Genomic DNA, 18288 nt, shown 5'->3' on the forward strand with positions numbered 1-18288 from the left:
CTTTTTTTTTTTTAACTGAAAGGAATGGAAACATGACCTGCTCCTTCATTCTCTGTTGGCCACGGGTGTCTGATCTTTTTTGCAGAATGTCTCCGTGGTTTCCATCCCAAGAGTTATTCTTAAAGCCAGGACTTTGCAGGGCGGTTCTTCAATGATAGTGTATTTGTTTCAGTGTTGTAAGTTTTGAGGTTGGGTAGTCATATTTCACTAGCACAGTCAATAGGAAAATTGGTAAGGAGCTGTCATTATCCAATTTAAAGATGCTTAACTTTTTCCCTCCGTTTAGAACATTTGACTGATTCAGAATTTGGGAGGTTTGCTATTACTAATTAAAGAGAGGTAGGATATTGGTGGGCTTAGAAATATTTAGTAGGCATTTGGTATTGGTGGGATTTCAGCACAGGTTAATGTGCAAAAGCCATCAGGGCAGAGTATGTAAGATGTAAGACCTAAGGTTTCCAACACTAGGGTAGGAGGTGTAACTGATAGCTTCAAGCCATTGTGTGGAAAACCAAAACATCCACACAGGAATAGTCAATCCCTCTCTCTCCATCCCTCTCTCTCTCGGCATATCTCAACCCATAATATACTGTATCTGTACTATGGATTTTTTTTTACTGGCTTTATTTTATATATCACTTTCTTTGATTGATGGGACATTAACCATAATAAAGAAACACATTTCAGTGATGTAAATTGTACTAGGGACAATATAATTGATACTTACATATTTAGCTCTAGGTAATTAATGATCTGTCTGCAGGAACTGGCCCAATCCTTGGGAAATATCTAAAGCCATCCAAAGCCATTAGGATTGTTGACATTGATGCAGAATAATAAATGCCTGTCCCAGGAGATACTAATTCTCTTGTATTTTTTTCGTACCTTCTGTCTTGAGTCATCAAACCCTAGTTATCCAAGTCTTAACTTCTCAACTACCTTAATAATATTTTAACACAAATGTTCTCACAACTGGTACTTACGTGTAATTAGAGAAGATTTTAACGTTTACATCATCAGATAGACTTTCAAAAGCATGTAATTCAGACCTGTTTGAATTGATTTTGAGTGACCTTGGTATTTGCCCCTCTTTGGAGAGGGCTGATGCATCTACTTGCTGATAAATAACTCCATCTGTGAATAGGCAGGTTCTCTGGGGAGACCGTGGGACATACCTAAACAAGTTCCCCCCCCAACACACACATGAGTAAAGAACATCTGATCAGTATTTGTTGATTAGTGCAAATACAAACACACCAACATCTGCCTCATAAGGCAAATCTAATGGGGTCGTTTTTCATTGTTTTGTGCACCAGGCTGCTTTGTAATACAAACACCTTGTTCCTGATTTAGTGATGTAGGGAAGAAGGCAGAGAGGCAAAGTTTGAAGTTTTTGCTCTTTGTAGATTATATCAGCATATATGTACACCCAAACAGTATATAAAATGGCACATGTCTGTTTTCTCGACACCAAGGAAACCTTTTTGCTTTTCTGTCTGAGAGAAATTAAGTCGTCAGTGGCATTTCATGACATCACGATTTGTGAGGGAAAAAATGAGAACAAACATGCACGAGCCAAAAATGAGCAGTCTGAAGTCATTTCCTGAGGATGACCGTCTCTTACACAGTGGTACTATCCTACCTATTCAGTGTGCGTTTTCCTGAAGTTAGTGTGCTAGAGAACAGCTTCTGCTGGGCCATCTCACCAGATAAAGCATTTTAAAGGTTGTGTTTTCTTTCTTCCTACAGCCAAGGATTACTGCAAAGTAATATTTCCGTATGAGGCACAGAATGACGATGAATTGACAATCAAAGAAGGCGATATAGTCACTCTCATCAATAAGGTAAACAAAGGTTCTCTTCTGTGGTGTAAACTCTGAAACTCTTTGGAGTGTTGACTATAGAGGGCAAGCTTTTGTTTAAGTCCTTGAAGCACTTGGTTTTCATGGGCCCACAGTGAGCATCTTTCTGGATGATAGGCCAAGCCCAGTGAATCCAAGTGAATGGACTCCTTGGGAAGTGAACAGGTTCTGTTTGTCTTGGACCAGTCGCAGATTTGCATGGCCTTGCAGAAAACATCAGCCCTAGAAGGGATAACCCCAAAGGTGGCCTGCTAGGCTGGAGCCCTGCCCTTCACAGCAGCCCTGGTACAAAGCTTTGTGTCATCAGTGTCCAAGCGGGGGCTTTGAAAAAGCAAGTCATGCCTCGCAGGCTGAACACACTTCAAGAATGTTTGCTGTTAAGATCAAAGGCAGGTGGCATCCTGAGGGAATTTCTCCTTTCTTGTTTGGGCTAAGAGGGTCAGATGATTTTATTATCATTACAGGCAGAGCCCTGTAAACTGGAGAGCTATAAAATCTGTGTAAAGGGACACCATTTAACTGGGCCTTGACTGTGTTATGTTTATGCTTTCATGCAATGGTGCTCGCCAAGTAAGCGGTTGAAAGATGTATTATTTAATGATTCCTGGAGTATGTGGCCTTTTCTCTGAAGTACAGGTTTGTTATGATGGTGGAATATGATGAAAAGCTGAACAGTCTTTAATATGTGTCAGGTAGTTTTATTCTTGTGTCCAGGGGAGTGGCAGGAACCTGTGATTCCCTTAGCACAGGTGTGACTTGGAGATCATCATGGCTGCCTGTGAGCACGCAGGCTTTGCCAGAATAGGGGATGTAGTGAAAGCGGAGAGGATGGGGTTAGGGTAGGGGGAAGACCCAGGAGCTCACTGTCTCTGGCCATTACTGAGAAGGTAGGGCCGTGGGGTTGCCGCATCTCCATCCAGGGCCTAACTTTATAATCAAGGATGGTTACTCTCCATAAGGGCTTTAGACGATTATGTGTTTTAAGTACCTTAATCCAAAGATGTCAGAGAACTGATGACTAGAGAGGGTAAGTAACTTGCCCAAGGTCAAGTTTCTTGAGTGAGAGAGCTTGTCCTCTTACCCCCTCCACATGAGAAGGGCTGAGCCTTTCTGAATAGCAAATGATCCCCCTGCTTCTCAGGTCACTCCGGAACTCGGCCATCATTGTACCTACAGACATACTCTCCCCATGAGTTATTTCAGTTCATCGCTGTAGGTGTGGAATGTGGCAGGAGAAGATCAGCAAAGGGGAGAAATGCCTCCATGGTCCTTTCTGCAAATGAGGCGTGCTCAGGTTTTCTCTTTTTCACCCCCTCTTCCTCGCCCTCATGTGGGGCTTCGCTTTCTTATATACAGTGCAGTTCCTATTTTTAGCCATACCTTTAGCCAAACAAATGGAATAAACAAACAAACAAACAAAAACCGGTTGCCATCGAGCCATTTCCGACTCATAGCAACCTATAGGAGAGAGCAGAACTGCCCCATCGAGTTTCCAAGGAGTGCCTGGTGGATTTGAACTGCCTGCCTTTTGGTTAGCAGCTGTAGCTCTTAATCACTACACCACCTGGGTTTCCAAACAGAATAAGAAAGTTGTTAAATGAAGCATAACGCAAATAATTCAGTAATTAGCACCGATGTTTGGTTTTTGTAATACACGTAAAGGGGTGGAGCCCTTTCCCCCTGTGATGATAAAGCAACCAGAGAATTAAATAACTGCAGTTCTTTGCAATGGGTGGATCTATTTTCCTGGTTTTTGTTTTTGTTTTGGGGAGGAGGGCAGCCTCTTTTTAGTTGAAAACAGATGTACCAGCTGTATCAGTAATATTTAATGAGGTTTTGGAAAAAGAAAACACCATGGATGGCTTCTTACCTGAACACATCTGTTTCTGTAGTCTTAATGCATATATTCCAGTACTTCCCTTATAAATACATATCATGATGAGAACACATTTGTCTTGATTATTTTGTCCCTACATCCCAGCTGGATCATAGTCAAACGGAGACTCTCTATGGGTACCATCCACATAGGAGGGAGAGATAGTGGGTGTGAAAAGCTGCTGTCAGGAGTTTGCCCAAGACCATGGTTTCAGGGGACATCTAGATCAATGGGCATAGAAAAATGTATTAAGAAAATGTTCTTCATCCCACTTTGGTGAGTGGCATCTGGGGTCTTAAACTCTAGCAAGTGGCCATCTAAGGTGCATTAATTGGTCTCAACCCAATTGGAGGAAAGGAAAATGAAGAACACCAAAGATACAAGGTAAATATCAGCCCAAAAGACAGGAAGGGCCACATAAACCAGAGACTACATCAGCCTGAGACCAGAAGAACTAGATGGTGCCCGGCTATAACCAATGACTGCCCTGACAGGGAGCACAACAGAGAACCCCTGAGGGAGCAGGAGAGCAGTGGGGTGCAGACCTCAAATTCTCATCAGAAGACCAGACTTAATGGTCTGACTGAGACTAGAAGGACCCCAGAGGTCATGGTCCCCAGACCTTCTGTTAGCCCAAGACAGGAACCATTCCCAAAGCCAACTTTTCAGACAGAGATTGGACTGGACTATAAGATAGAAGATGAAACTGGTGAGGAGTGAGCTTCTTGACTCAAGTACACACATGAGACTCTGTGAGCAGCTCCTGTCTGGAGGTAAGGTGAGGAGGCAGAGAGGGGCAGAAGCTGGCTGAATGGACATGGGGAATACAGGGTAGAGAGAAGGAGTGTACTGTCTCATTACGGGGAGAGCAGCTAGGAGTACATGGTAAGGTGTGTATAAGTTTTTGTATGAGAGACTGACTTGATTTGTAAACTCTCACTTACAGCACAATAAATAAATAAAAGAGTCTCCCCAAGGTGACGTCACTTTTTCCCAGTTTAATCAATTAATATATTTAAAAGCAGTTTGGAAACTGTAACACAGCTTACAGATATTAATATTGTATTTCTAAACCATGAACTGGTCGTCTTCCCTATACACCTGGTTCCTCGACTGCCTTGCACACTAATCCTGCCACTTGCATTTCCAAACCATGAACTGGTCATCTTCCCTATACACCTGGTTCCTCGACTGGCTTGTACACTAATCCTGCCACTTGAATCTAGAATTCCTGTGTCATTTCACCAATTGGTCCCCCCAGGCCCACCCTGCCCCCACCACAAGCCAAGCAGCCCCAGAACCTGCAGACACTTTCTTCCTAAGTCCTCTCCCCAGCTCCTAACACCACAGCCCTTTCTTTTGTATCCCATAACATTGCTTTGTTTAGTAACCCCTCTGCTCCAAGGACCGTCTTTAGCAACTTCCTTTTTCTTTATTGTAAAAACCAAAATCAAACCTGTTGCCATTGAGCCGATTCTGACTCATAGCGACCCTATAAGACAGAGCAGAACTGCCCTGTAGGGTTTTTAAGGAGCGACTGGTGATTTGAACTGCTGACCTTTTGGTTAGGAGCCCAGCTCTTAAGCACCGCACCAGGGCTATATTTTCCAGGCTCTCATTTTCCTGAGCGGTCTGGCCTCAGTCTGTCTGCCTGGCCGTGGTCCATGTGGCTGTTCCACATGGATCTTCTCAGTACTGCTTGTGTGTCTTTGGGCATATTACCCAACCCCTCTGAACCTAAGTTTCCTTGGCCATAAAGCGAGGGCCCTGACGCCAACCTCACAGACTGTCGTGAGAATTTACTAAGACACTGTGTATGAAGTACCTGTCACGGGGAGGGTGCCACTAGTGGTACCTGGACCCTAGCAATTGTCACTTCCATTTTGGCTGCTTTCTCATACCTCAGCTTCTTGAGAATGGGGGAGCTCTTGTGGCTGGGCCTAGTTTGCTACTGCGGCTGGATATCATGCTATTAAGTACGTAAAAATAGTGAAAAGTCTACCAGAATAGTTAAAAATTCATAGTGGGTGAGATTTTAGGAAGAAGCTGGCAAGACAGCGTGCCATATTTTGCCTGCCGAAAGTGGGGGAAATGGAGCCTGAGTCTGTAAAACTCTGCTGACATTGCAGAGAAGTCTTACCACCTCCCCCAGGAAGGAATCTCCCAGAAGTTCACACGGATGAGTGTGAGCTATTGCTGTTATAAAATGAAGAGTTTGACCATAATTTGTTGCATATGCATTTCGAGATGTATGAGTTGAGGTGAGAAGCCTGAATTGCTGTTCTCTGAATTCAGTTGCTCTTGCTGTAGAGCTTTTTCTATTGACCCTGAATTCCATCCACTGTTTTCCTTTAGTAGTCAATTAAGGGGGTTTCCTTTGCCCTGCTTTTCTAGTGCAGGAGTCACAGGACAGACGTCGCTCTAGTTTCTAGATTGTCATTTCATGTAGCTTTCTAGAAAATGAACCAGGCACCTTTACTGGGTGCCTATAAACCCTCCGCAGCTCCGGAAATAATGTGTGAAGACCCGAACTATTTGTGTGTATCCCTGGAAACTAGGATTAAATGTGGCAACCTGAATAGTTTTTTAGTTTATTTTTAAAGAATTCTTGTGGATTTGGGAAAATTTCCACTCGTGCAGCACACACCTGTGTTTAGCTTTTATTTCCAGTCACTCAAATAGCTCCCTCTTCTGAGTTCCTGCCGCCCCCATCCCTGCCTCCTCCATTTGTGCTCAGAGCAATTTGAAAAAGTTCAGAAGCCTGGGGTCTGTTTTCAAACTGGACGCTCCCTGGAAACGGCTAAGAGCTGCCTGATGGAAGCCAGGCTGGGGCTCAGCTGCCAGGGTGGCTGCCATCAGGGACTGTGTCTTGCCCTGGGCCTGGCCACTTGGGGCAGAAGGAGCTCAGCTGTGGAGCAGAACAGCGTTCCCACTCTAGGCCTCTGAGCCATAGCACTTTCAGCCCCTTCAAGCCTGGGAGGAAGGGGCCCTGAGATGACCCCTTTGTCACCAAGGATCTTCAGGTGTTTCCTGTAAAAAAGATTCCCGTTGGGCAGCTATGTCTTTAACCCCTAACAAAGCCAATACAAGCGCCATGTTTCTTCATTGTTCTAAGCATATTAACAACATAAACACTAAGAAAGAGTATTATTGCCTATACTCATGTATTGGTAGAGACAGAGAGAAGGGAGAGAAAACAGTACAAGCCAGCATTGATGTTTATGGGAGGAAACGAATAGGTGCAACCTAAAGAGAGAGGGGGCCCATAGTATTATATAAAGGCAGAAATATAACAGTTACCACTAGGAAAAAAAAATACAAACTAGGGGTTTTGCCTTTTCCTAGGGAGCCCTGGTAGCACAGTGGTTAAGAGCTATGGCTGCTAACCGAAAGGTCAGCAGTTCGAATCCACCAGCCACTCCTTGGAAACCCTATGGGGCAGTTCTGCTGGGTCCTGTAGGGTCGCTGTGAGTCGGAATCCACTCAATAGCAACAGGTTTGTTTATTGGGGGGGAGCTTAGGGAAGTATCAAATCAGGGATCCCAAGTATTTGGAGCTGGACACGCTGTGAGGGCGAAGGTAGAACTGAATCCTAACTAACCCAGCTTCCTTCATTTCTACTCCAGTATATTTTCCTCCCTCCTTTCCCAGACAATGCTTGCACAAAACCAAAAAAACCAAACCCAGTGCCGTCGAGTCGATTCCGACTCATAGCGACCCTATAGGAAGGACAGAGTAGAATGCTTGCACATTTACCGTAATAATAGCTAACGTTCTTTCCAGCTTAACCATGTTCCGAGCACTTAACATAGATTATTTTATTTAACCCTCACACCTCTCTGTGAGGAGATCTGTTATTATTCCTATCTGAGACATGAAGAAACTGAGGTACAGAGAGGTTCAAGAACCTGCTCCAGAACAACAGCTCGTAAGTTCTGAAGCTCAATTTTGCTCAGGCAGTCTAACTCCAGACCCCACACTGAGCACCTTAGCCACAGGACCTGGAACTCACGGTCTAGGGCGGGGACAGAGGAGCAAACAGACAAACGGAGGAGGGCTGGGATAGAGGTCAGCCCTGAGTGCTGAGGGAGAGAATTGGTTCTGGGGATGAGCCACGAAAATGAGACAGATGTTGCCCCCATCCTTGGGGGCCATAGGATATTGCGAGGACAGTGACATAGAGGCCCTCTCCAGCCTGCCAGCTTTTCTGAGGATGCGGGAAGCACAGCCAGTTGCACGGAGGAAAGGTAGGTGATGAGCTGGGAGCCAGGAAGGGTAGGACTTCAGTAAGGAGAGACCTTAGAGGGCGTGCCAGGGGAGGGCTGCAGAGTAAGCCTCGACGGAGGGGTATGAAAGAGCGGAGAGTATTGGGGCTCAGCAGGTAAGCTGGTGAGTGGCCATGGGGTAGGGAGCAGCTGGGAACCGGACTGAGGGCCAAGGGGGAGGCCTGAGGGCCCCCACAGGTGGTTAGCATCTGCCTAGGTTCTACTACTAGTTGGCTTTGATCCCTTGGACAAGTCACTTAGGTGCTCTGTGCCTCAGTTTCCTAATTTGTAAACTGGAGAGGATTCCAGTACCCTGAAGACCTGACAATCTGATACTGTAAATATTACAGCCTGGAAGACCCTAGGGGGCAGTTCTGCTGTGTCACATGGGGTTGGTATGAGTCGTAATTGACTCCATAGCACCCAGCAGCAATTTATTACCTAGGTGAGAAGGAAGTGAGATTGTGCGTATAAAAGAGCCCTGCAAAGAAGCAGATCTCACAGCTGGCAGATGCTCAGCAGAGGACTGAAATGGCAAGACTACACTGGTCCCTACAGGATTGTTGCTTCCCAGCACAGTACCCTTCTGGGCCACTGGCAGCAAGAGCCCAGGACCCCTCATCACTGCTCCTTTTTCCTCAGGAAGCTCTCTTGAACTCAGCACCTGTCTCATTCTCCCAACAGCCCTGGGTGTTAGGTAGGGTTATGGATCTTCCCTCCAGATTGCAAAGGAGAGATGGGCACAGAGCATTTAAGCAGCTTTCCTAGGGACTCAAAGCAAGTTATTGGGAGAGCAGGGCAAAGATCACCTCCTGATTCCTTGTCAAGTATACTCCCTTAACTCCTGGTGTGATGGGCCTTTGGAGCAGGCAGGGTGGTAACTGAGGGCTGAGCTGGTTTTCCTTCGGGGATGTCATGGCTTGTAGTGGGTGGGGTGCAGTCACTCCCAGAGGTGATCTTGTCTACCTGTTGGGAGTCATCAGTTGTTTCTGGGGATCTGAGGCAATTACTCGTTATTATTTAGCAGCAGAACTATAGGATCACGACATTACCCCATCCAGTGGTTTCTCACACTTTTGTCTGGGTCTCCATGTTTCTCATACGTATTAGGATTAGGATGTTACAGTGGTGGTTTCTGGATCGTCCACAAAGTTTGGATTCCATACTTGTCAACTCTTAAGAAAGGAGTGATAACGAGTGCAAAGGGAGGTAGTGAGCTGGCTCAGGGCTCATGTTGGTCCCTGTTGTGCCCCCAAGCCCTCCTTTCCCACTTGCTTCTTCCCCTGCCCTGTGGACTTGGAGATCCTCTTTTTGCCCATATCCTGGGTGCCACTTAGTTTTCTGCTTGCCCTTCCCAGGAAGCAAGATGGTGATATGCCAGAAGCAGAATGGCAGAGCCCTGAGTGTCTTTCTAGGCTATTCTCTGATTGTACGGTCTTTTGTTTGTTCTGATGCTGATTTTCCCTTCTTCCTCACTCCCTCCCTTGCATTAATTCCTTAATTTAAGCATTTATTCATGTGAAAAATGTTTTCTAACTCCCTTGCTTCCCACCCCACGGGAAGCAAGGATGCTGCCACAAAGATAAGGGGCAGAGTTTTAGGAATCTCAGGAAAAGTCCTTACCTTAGTAGAAGAAAGTCGATCAGCTAAATAGATTGCTGGCCTTGGCCCTTTCTCTCTGAACTGCTGAAGCTTCTAGCAGAGCTAAAATGCTAGGATTAAATGTGGTTTCAAGGGTGAGGAGTAAATTAGCAGGTGTCACCCTGGAAATGATGGCAAGCTGACAGACCCATTAGAAGGACATGTTTTATGAGTGAATGAAGAAGTTAAGCATAGGTCTGGGATCATCTGGGTTTACACACATTTGAAAAATGTCAGCGTTGTGCAAATGAGTCATCTGTGTCATAGGATGTAGTTCTTGCAGTATGGCCTGTCTTCTTAGACTGCGTATGTCCTCACTCGAGACAGAAGTCACAATATATTTGCTCCTCAGAGCATTGGAAATCCAAAGGAATATAGTCTGCTGCTGTTTTATCTTACTCTTAAAAGTAGCTAGGCACCAAAGACACAAGGTAATTATGAGCCCAAGAGACAGAAAAGGCCATATAAACCAGAGACTATATCAGCCTGAGACCAGAAGATCTAGATGGTGCCCAGCCACAACCGATGACTGCCTTGACAGGGAATACAACAGAGAATCCCTGAGGGAGCAAGAGAGCAGTGGGATGCAGACCTCAAATTCTCATAAAAAGACCAGACTTAATGGTCTGACTGAGACTAGAAGGGCCCCGGAGGTCATGGTCCCCAGACCTTCTGTTAGCCCAAGACAGGAACCATTCCCAAAGCCAGCTCTTCAGACAGGGATTGGACTGGACTATGGGATAGAATATGATACTGGTGAGGAGTGAGCTTCTTGAATCAAGTGGACACATGAGACTATGTGGGCAGCTCCTGTCTGGAGGGGAGATGTGAAGGCAGAGGGGGACAGGAGCTGGCTGAATGGACACGAAAATAGAGGGTAGAGAGAAGGAGTGTGCTGTCTCATTAGGGGGAGAGCAACTAGGAGTACATAAGCAAGGTGTATATAACTTTTTGTATGAGAGACTGACTTGGTTTGCAAACTTTCACTTAAAAAAAAAAAAAGCACAATAAAAATTAAAAAAAGTAGCCAGGAACCTGGGGCTGGTGGGAAGAAACTTGACACCGTAAGTGCATTTGCTCAAAACTCTCCTTCTCTGAGCTTGCTTGCCGTCACAAATACAGATTTTTAAATTAAATGGAGATGTTAAACATAGGGCTCAGTGTGCAAGATGGTTTCTGTCCAGTTTACTGGTAGAGAATCAAAACAATGCCACCCCCAAAGTCTTGATGGTCGTAATTGCACATTTTTACTTTGCCTTGTTGACCGGTGAATTTGCAGTCGTGAATTCCCAACTTCATGTACCTACGTAAGTTCTGCAAAGCTATCTAAAGAGGCCCTCCAGTTGTTCTCCCTAATTGTTAAATCTCTCTGGAGGGCTCTTATCAAGTGGCAGGGACATCCATAATCCCGGCACCAGCATCTTAGGGTGTTGTTTTCTGCCACATTCAGGGAAATCAGCAGGTGTCTTAAGGAATTGTAGAGAAACTCCCTCTTTTTTCTGCTTTCTATTTCCAACCTTTCTGTTTGTATTACTCTTAGATGGCTATTGTAAGGATTAAATGAGATGTTGTGGCTGAAAGTGGTTTAGAAATGTAAAAGTTGAAAGATAGTTTCCACTGTGATAAGCCTTATAGGAAGAAGAAAAGGGATATGCTTGGTGACTGAAAGTCCTTTCTTGCTGTGTCGAACTGTCCTGAAATTAAGGTCGGTACTTTCCCTGAAATTCTTCCTTATTATTTATTTTAACTTTTCCTGTGTAACCCGTTGTTGTCGAGTTGATTCCAACTCATAGCGACCCTATAGGACAGAGTAGAACTGCCCCATAGAGTTTCCAAGGAGTGCCTGGTGGATTTGAACTGCCAACCTTTTGGCGAATAGCTGAGCTCTTAACCACTGCACCACCAGGATTTCCAACCTTTCCTCAGGGTGAAAGTAATTTATTATATTTGCGTAACCTCCATCTTATTATCCCAAAGCTCTTGTCATTCACATTTGTATTTCATTAAAATATACTATTTCTGAGATGGAACGTGGTGGGGATGTGCTTTTAAGTAATACTTTAAAATTATAGAATACTTGCTTTTGAAGACAAAATGAGAATAAAACAGGTAAATAAGAAAAGCCAAAATTTCCCATGATTTTGCCACCTTCAGATACCTCTTTTAAGATTTTAGCAATTGTCATTCCAGACATTTTCCACACACATATAATTACAGCTTAAAATAAAAATAGGATCACAGTATACACACTACTCTGTAACCTTCTTTGTCTAAAATATAGCATGACTATCTTTGGCATGGTACTGGAGGAAGAAGTCCAAGCTGCACTGAAGACATTGGCAAAAAACAAGGCTCCAAGAATTGACAGAACACCTATTGACATGTTTCAACAAACAGATGCAGCTCTGGAAGTGCGCACTCATCTATGCCAAGAAATTTGGAAGACAGCTTCCTGGCCAAATGACTGGAAGAGATCCATGTTTGTGCCTATTCCCAAGAAAGGTGATCCAACCAAATGCGGAAATTGTCAAACAGTATCGTTAATATCACACACAAGTAAAATTTTGCAAAAGACCATTCAAAATCAGTTGCAGCAGTACATCAACAGGAAACTGCCAGAAGTTCAAGCTGGATTCAGAAGAGGAGGTGGAATGAGGGATATCATTGTTGATGTCAGATGGATCCTGGCTGAAAGCAGAGAATATCAGGAAGAAGTTTACCTGTGTTTTATTGGCTATGCAAATGCATTTGACTGTGTGAGTCATAACAATTATGGATAACATTGCGAAACATGGGAATTCCAGAACACTTAATCATTCTCATGAAGAACCTGTACATAGATCACGAGGCAGCCGTTCGAACAGAACACGGGGATAATGCGTGGTTTAAAGTCAGGAAAGGTGTGCGTCAGGGCTGTATCCTTCCACCATACTTATTCAATCTGTATGCTGAGCAAATAATCTGAGAAGCTGGACTATATGAAGAAGCATGAGGTATCAGGATTGGAGGAAGACTCATTAATGACCTGCAATATGCAGATGACACAACCTTGCTTGCTGAAAGTGAAGAGGACTTGAAGCACTTACTAATGAAGATCAAAGACCACAGCTTTCAGTATGGATTACAGCTCAAAATAAAGAAAACAAAACTCCTCACAACTGGGCCAATAAACAACAACATGATAAATGGAGAAGAGATTGAAGTTGTTGAGAATTTCATTTTACTTGGATCCACAATCAACACTCACGGAAGCAGCAGTCAAGAAACCAAAAGATGCATTGCATTGGGCAAATCTGCTTCAAAAGACCTCAAAAAGCAAAGATGTCATTTTAAGAACTAAGGTGTGCCCAACCCAAGCCATGATGTTTTCAGTCACCTCCTATGCATGCGAAAGAAAGCTGGACAAATGAATAAGGAAGACTGAAGAAGAATCGATTCCTTCGAATTATGGTGTTGGCGAATAATATTGAATATACATACTATGGACTGCCAAAAGAATGAACAAGGGTGTCTTGGAAGAAGTAAAGCCAGAATGCTCCCTAGAAGCGAGGATGGCGAGACTTTGTCTGACATGCTTTGGACATGTTATCAGGAGGGACTAGTCTCTGGAGAAGAGCATCGTGCTTGGTAAACGAGAGGGTCAGTGAAAAAGAGGAAGGCCTTCACCAAGATGGGCTGATACAGTGGCTGCAACAGCGGGCTCCAGCATAATGATTGTAAGGCTGGCGCAGGACTGGGCTGCGCTTCCTTCGTTGTACACAGGGTTGCTGTGAGTCGGAACTGACTTGACAGCACCTAACAATAGCAACAATCTTTGGCAATGGGGCTAAATGGTCCCTTACCATCCTAATGTGTGAAGTACCACAAACCTCTTTTATTGGACATTTAGCTTTATTCCAGTTTTTTTTTTTTTTTGCTATTTTAGACTGTGTCGCACATAGTTGCCACCTTGTTCATAAATGTTTGTGCACCTAATTATTTCTGCCACTTTCTACTAGCTGTGTAACTGTGGGCAGATTGTTTAATCTCTGTGTCTCAGTTTCCACATCCGTAAAATGGGGATGGTAATAGTTACCTACCTGCTGGTATGAAGATTAAATGAGTTGAAGTTAAATAAGCACTTAGAATGTGTGGCTCATAGTAAGTGCTATGTGAACGTTGTTGTTGGGTGCTGTTGAGTCGATTTTTGACTCATAACAACTCCATGTGTTACAGGGTAGAACTGCCTCATAGGGTTTTGTAGGCTATAATCTTTACAGGGGCAGATCTCCAGGTCTTTTCTCCCACGGAGCTGCTGGTGGGTTCGAACTGCCAACTTTTCAGTTAGCAGCTAAGTGCTTAACCATTGAGCCACCAAGGCTCCTTGTATAAATATTCTCGTTATTATTTCCTTACGATAAATCTCTAAGCATAATGCTGCATCAGTTCATTTTAAAGGCGTTTAACTGATGTTCTGGAAGATTCTCCCAGCTCAGTTTCCCCACAAGGGATTGTTTCCCTATCGTTGTCATCCATGGCTATTAAATCATTTTTTAAACTCTCTGCTAATCTGATACAGGTTTGCATTTTTAAAAATTATTACTGAAGTTGGAAGTTTTAGGGACCTTTCCCCTAGGATTTTTATTTAAAAAATACTTCACATTCATGACATTAACTGGTCTGCTTTCAGAGCGTAAGTATTTTTTCTTAGTTTGTGACACACGGAGTTTTTTTTATAAGTCATTAAAAATAAGTATCTTTGAGATTTAAATTTCACCATTTTATGGCAGACTTTATAGTGCAGTGAAACTCATGCTTTTAAGAATAGTTTTACTTAAGAGCCCTGGTGGGTGGCACAGCGGTTAAAACACTCGGCTGCTAGCCGAGAGTTAGGCAGTTCAAACTCACCAGCCACTCTGGGAGAAAGATGTGACAGCCTTGGAATCCCTAGGGGACTGGGTTTTTATAGGGTCACTTATGAGTCGGAATCAAGTTGATGACAGCGGGTTTGGTTTTAGAGTTTGGGAGGCTTTTATATTTTAGACCTAGTTAGAAAGGATGTGTGTATATATATAAATAATTTTTTATAGTAGCATTCACAGCACCTCTGAGGGTCTACCTGGGTGCATGTAAGCATCCTTATATCCTAGAGTGGAGGTCACCAAACTGAAATATTTCTGTAAATATTTAAGGCTTTGCAGGCCGGATACCTCTGTTGCAGCTATTCAGCTCTGCCATTGTGATGTGAAAGTAGCTATAGACATAAATGACTGGGTGTGGATGTGTACCAATAAAACTTTATTTATGGACACTAATTTTAACTTTACGTAATTTCCGTGTGTCACAAAATATTTTTTTGATTTTTTAAAAATTTTATTGTGCTTTAAGTGAAAGTTTACAACTCAAGTTAGTTTCTCATTCAGAAATTTATATACATACTGTTTTGTGACATAAGTTGCAATTCCCACAATGTGACAGCATGCTCCCCCCTTTCCACCCCAGGTTCCCTGTGTTCGTTTGTCTAGTTCCTGTCCCTTCCTTTCTTCTTATCTTGATTTTGGACAGGAATTGCTCATTTGGTCTCGTAGATTTGATTGAACTAAGAAGCACCTTCCTCATGTGTGTTATTTTTTTTTTTTGTTTTATAAGCCTGCCTAATCTTTGTCTGAAAAGTGGGTTTGGGAAATGATTTTAGTTCTGAGTTAGCAGGGTGTCCTGGCGCCAGTCTCAGAGGTTCCTCAGCTCACAGGCTGCAGTTTGCTGGCCCCTGAAATAGAATGAATGTTCAGAAATAAAACCAAAAAACCAAACCCACTGCCTTCGAGTCGATTCCGACTCATAGCAACCCTATAGGACAGAGTAGAACTGCCCTGTAGAGTTTACAAGGAGCGCCTGGCGGATTTGAACTGCTGACCTTTTTGCTGAGCAGCTGTAGCGCTTAACCACTACGCCACCAGGGTTTTAGAAATAGACCTGTAAAAATAGGGCCAATTGATTTCCAGCAAAGGTGCAAAGACATTTTAAGAAAGAAAGAATAGTCTTTTCAAGAAATAGTATTGGCACAATTGGATGTCCATAGGCAAAAAAATGAACCCCAACCTAAACCTAACACATTATCCAAAAATTAGCTCAAAATGGATCATAACTCTACATGTAAAACATAAAACAAACAATTATTTATGAAAACAGGCAAAGCCGTTGTTAAATATGATACCAAAAGCACAATCCATAAAAGAAAAAATTAATAAATTGGACTTTGGTAGAATTCAGAGCCTTTGCTCTGCAAGAAGTGCTGTTAAGAGAATGTTATTGGCTGCTTTGTCCTACAAGGCAGACTGAGTGCTAGTGCTCAGTAAATAAATGTAATGACACGAATTTCAAAGACCTTATTTTGTCCTGAGTTTTCCTGAGAATATCCTTTGTGATGCAAGGCCATGAATCTCCCATGTTGGAGCTTTTCCCTGCCCTACCCCCACCCCTTGTCCCCCAAGGTGGCAGCCAGGACACATGTAGCCACATTCCACCCGTCAAACCTGGACTCGGCTGAGTAGCCTGAGGGACTGGATTTGTCCTGGGACTTATATTTTGCACCCACTGCATAGTCCTAGAAGATAAATTTGTTCAATAGAGAGAATAAGGCCCCAAACACATTTTTGGGCCAAGGAACAAGTAGGATCTTCCTCATAGAAAAACTTCTTTAAAGAAATGTAGATTTATCTGGTGAGGATTGGTGGTCAAAACCCGACACATTGCCATCAAGTCAATTCCAACTCAAAGCGATCCCATAGGACAGAGTAGAAGTGCCCTATAGGGTTTCCAAGGCTATAGTCTTTAAGGAAGCAGACTGCCACATCTTTCTCCCACAGAGCAGCTGTTGGGTTCAAACTGCTGACCTTTCAGTTAGCAACTGCTGTAGTGGCTTGGATGTTCTTGACCTGCGTAGTCATCATGGGTATGCCCTTTACCTCTTACTCCTTCCCAGTCCTTATCTGTAAAATGAAGGTAACACCCTCCCCCCACTTAAAGCTTTCTTGTCTCTCTTAGAGGTGGTGCAGGAGCTAAGAAAATCTCTTAAAGCATAATGAAAGATGCTCTGCAAATGCCAGGGTCTTTATCAATGAGGCAAAATGATATTCTGTCATAACTACTATTGTTTTCATGGAAGAAAAGCATATATTTGGATGCAGCGTCAATACAGTTCTCTAAACTTAAATGAAAATGAAAGCTCAGCTATAGGACACATGTCCTTGAGAGGTAAGCTGTGTCCTTAGTTATGTGCTGCTGGATGAGATGAAGGTACCGTTAGAAACAACTTTTAAAATACAACGTTAAGTGATCATTTCAACGCAAGTGATCTCTTGCTGTTATTGTTAGGTACCATTGAGTCGGTTCCAACCCTGTATACAACAGAACAAAACACTGCCTGGTCCTGCACCATCCTCACAATCATTGTTCTGCTTGAGCCCATTGTTGCAGCCACTGTGTCAGTCCATCTCACTGAGGTCTTCCTCTTTTTTGCTGACCCTCCGCTCTGCCAAGCATGATGTCCTTCTCCAAGGACTGGCCCTCCTGATGAAGATTTTTAAAACTAGTTAGGTTTTAATCCCAATTTCAACACTTACTGTGTGACCTTGAGCATGTTACTCTACTTAGCTTTAGCTTCTCAGTGAGAAACTAAAAAGCTAAGTTTTCTCATTTATCAAATGAGGATAATGTCTACTTTTAGAGTTGTTGTGAAAATTAAATGTAATTGATATAAAACCCTCAGCCCAGTGATTGGCACATTCTAATTGCCCAGTAAATATTAGGTGGCATGGTGGTTGTGGGGATGCGGGAATGGTAGGAATAATAACAGTTGCAGCAGCAAGAAACTCTATGCCTTGTGACTGCTGAATTATTCCCAACTTGCAATTTCAGCATGTATGAAAAAGAAAATTTTTTTAATGACTCTTAGTGGCAAATTTAGAAATAACATTCATACTTAGTTAATTATTTAGCCCTTTTTTTTTTAGTTCAATTTAGATTAGCAGAATAAGTTAACTACTTGCACAAGCTAGATACTCATGGAAACATTGTTACTCCCAGAACCCGAAAGCATTCTTCAATAATACTATTGATAAGACCAGTGTTTTACCAACATAGTTGATTATTGTAACTCAGAGGAAGAGATTATAAAAATTTATACATCATTTGAAGAGGAAACCGGCCACTGTTCAGCAGTGGTCTAGAGCAGGGGTCAGCAGACTTTTTCTGTCAAGGGCCAGAATAGTAAATATTTTAGGCGTGACAGACTACACGTCTCTGTTGCAAGGACTCAGCCCTGCCTTTGTAGCATGAAAGCAGCCGCAGACAATAGGTAAATGAATGGGTATAGCGGTGTTCCAATTAAATTTTATTTACAGAAACAGTGGTCTAGATTTGGCCTATGGGCCATAGTTTGACCCCTGATCTAGAGACCATCCTTTCAGGAAGTGTTTAGAGACTAGATCACTCTTCAGAGTCTCTTCTTCTGTAGGATTTCATGAAATGTGGAATAAGTAGCTTATAAAAGGCATGGGACAGTTTTCAGGCATCAGTACATGCATGAGTTCATATTGGCATGACAAAAAGGAAGTTTCGTTACTGTTTTTTGGGTGTTACCCATCCAATTTTTTGTTGCCAGATT

General features: G+C 43.2%; 1 protein-coding gene across 5 annotated transcripts in view; it reads left to right on the forward strand.

The window, feature by feature from the left end:
- Positions 1–18288, forward strand: part of SH3KBP1 (SH3 domain containing kinase binding protein 1) — a 382888-nt gene that overhangs the window by 275415 nt on the left and 89185 nt on the right. For all 5 annotated transcript variants that reach the window (XM_049872882.1, XM_049872883.1, XM_049872879.1 and 2 more), the window contains one exon: positions 1750–1844. In XM_049872882.1, coding sequence (XP_049728839.1) covers positions 1750–1844 — 95 coding nt within the window. The remainder of the gene's footprint in view (positions 1–1749; positions 1845–18288) is intronic.

Source organism: Elephas maximus, chromosome X, assembly GCF_024166365.1.
Source record: "Elephas maximus indicus isolate mEleMax1 chromosome X, mEleMax1 primary haplotype, whole genome shotgun sequence".
Taxonomy (NCBI): domain Eukaryota; kingdom Metazoa; phylum Chordata; class Mammalia; order Proboscidea; family Elephantidae; genus Elephas; species Elephas maximus.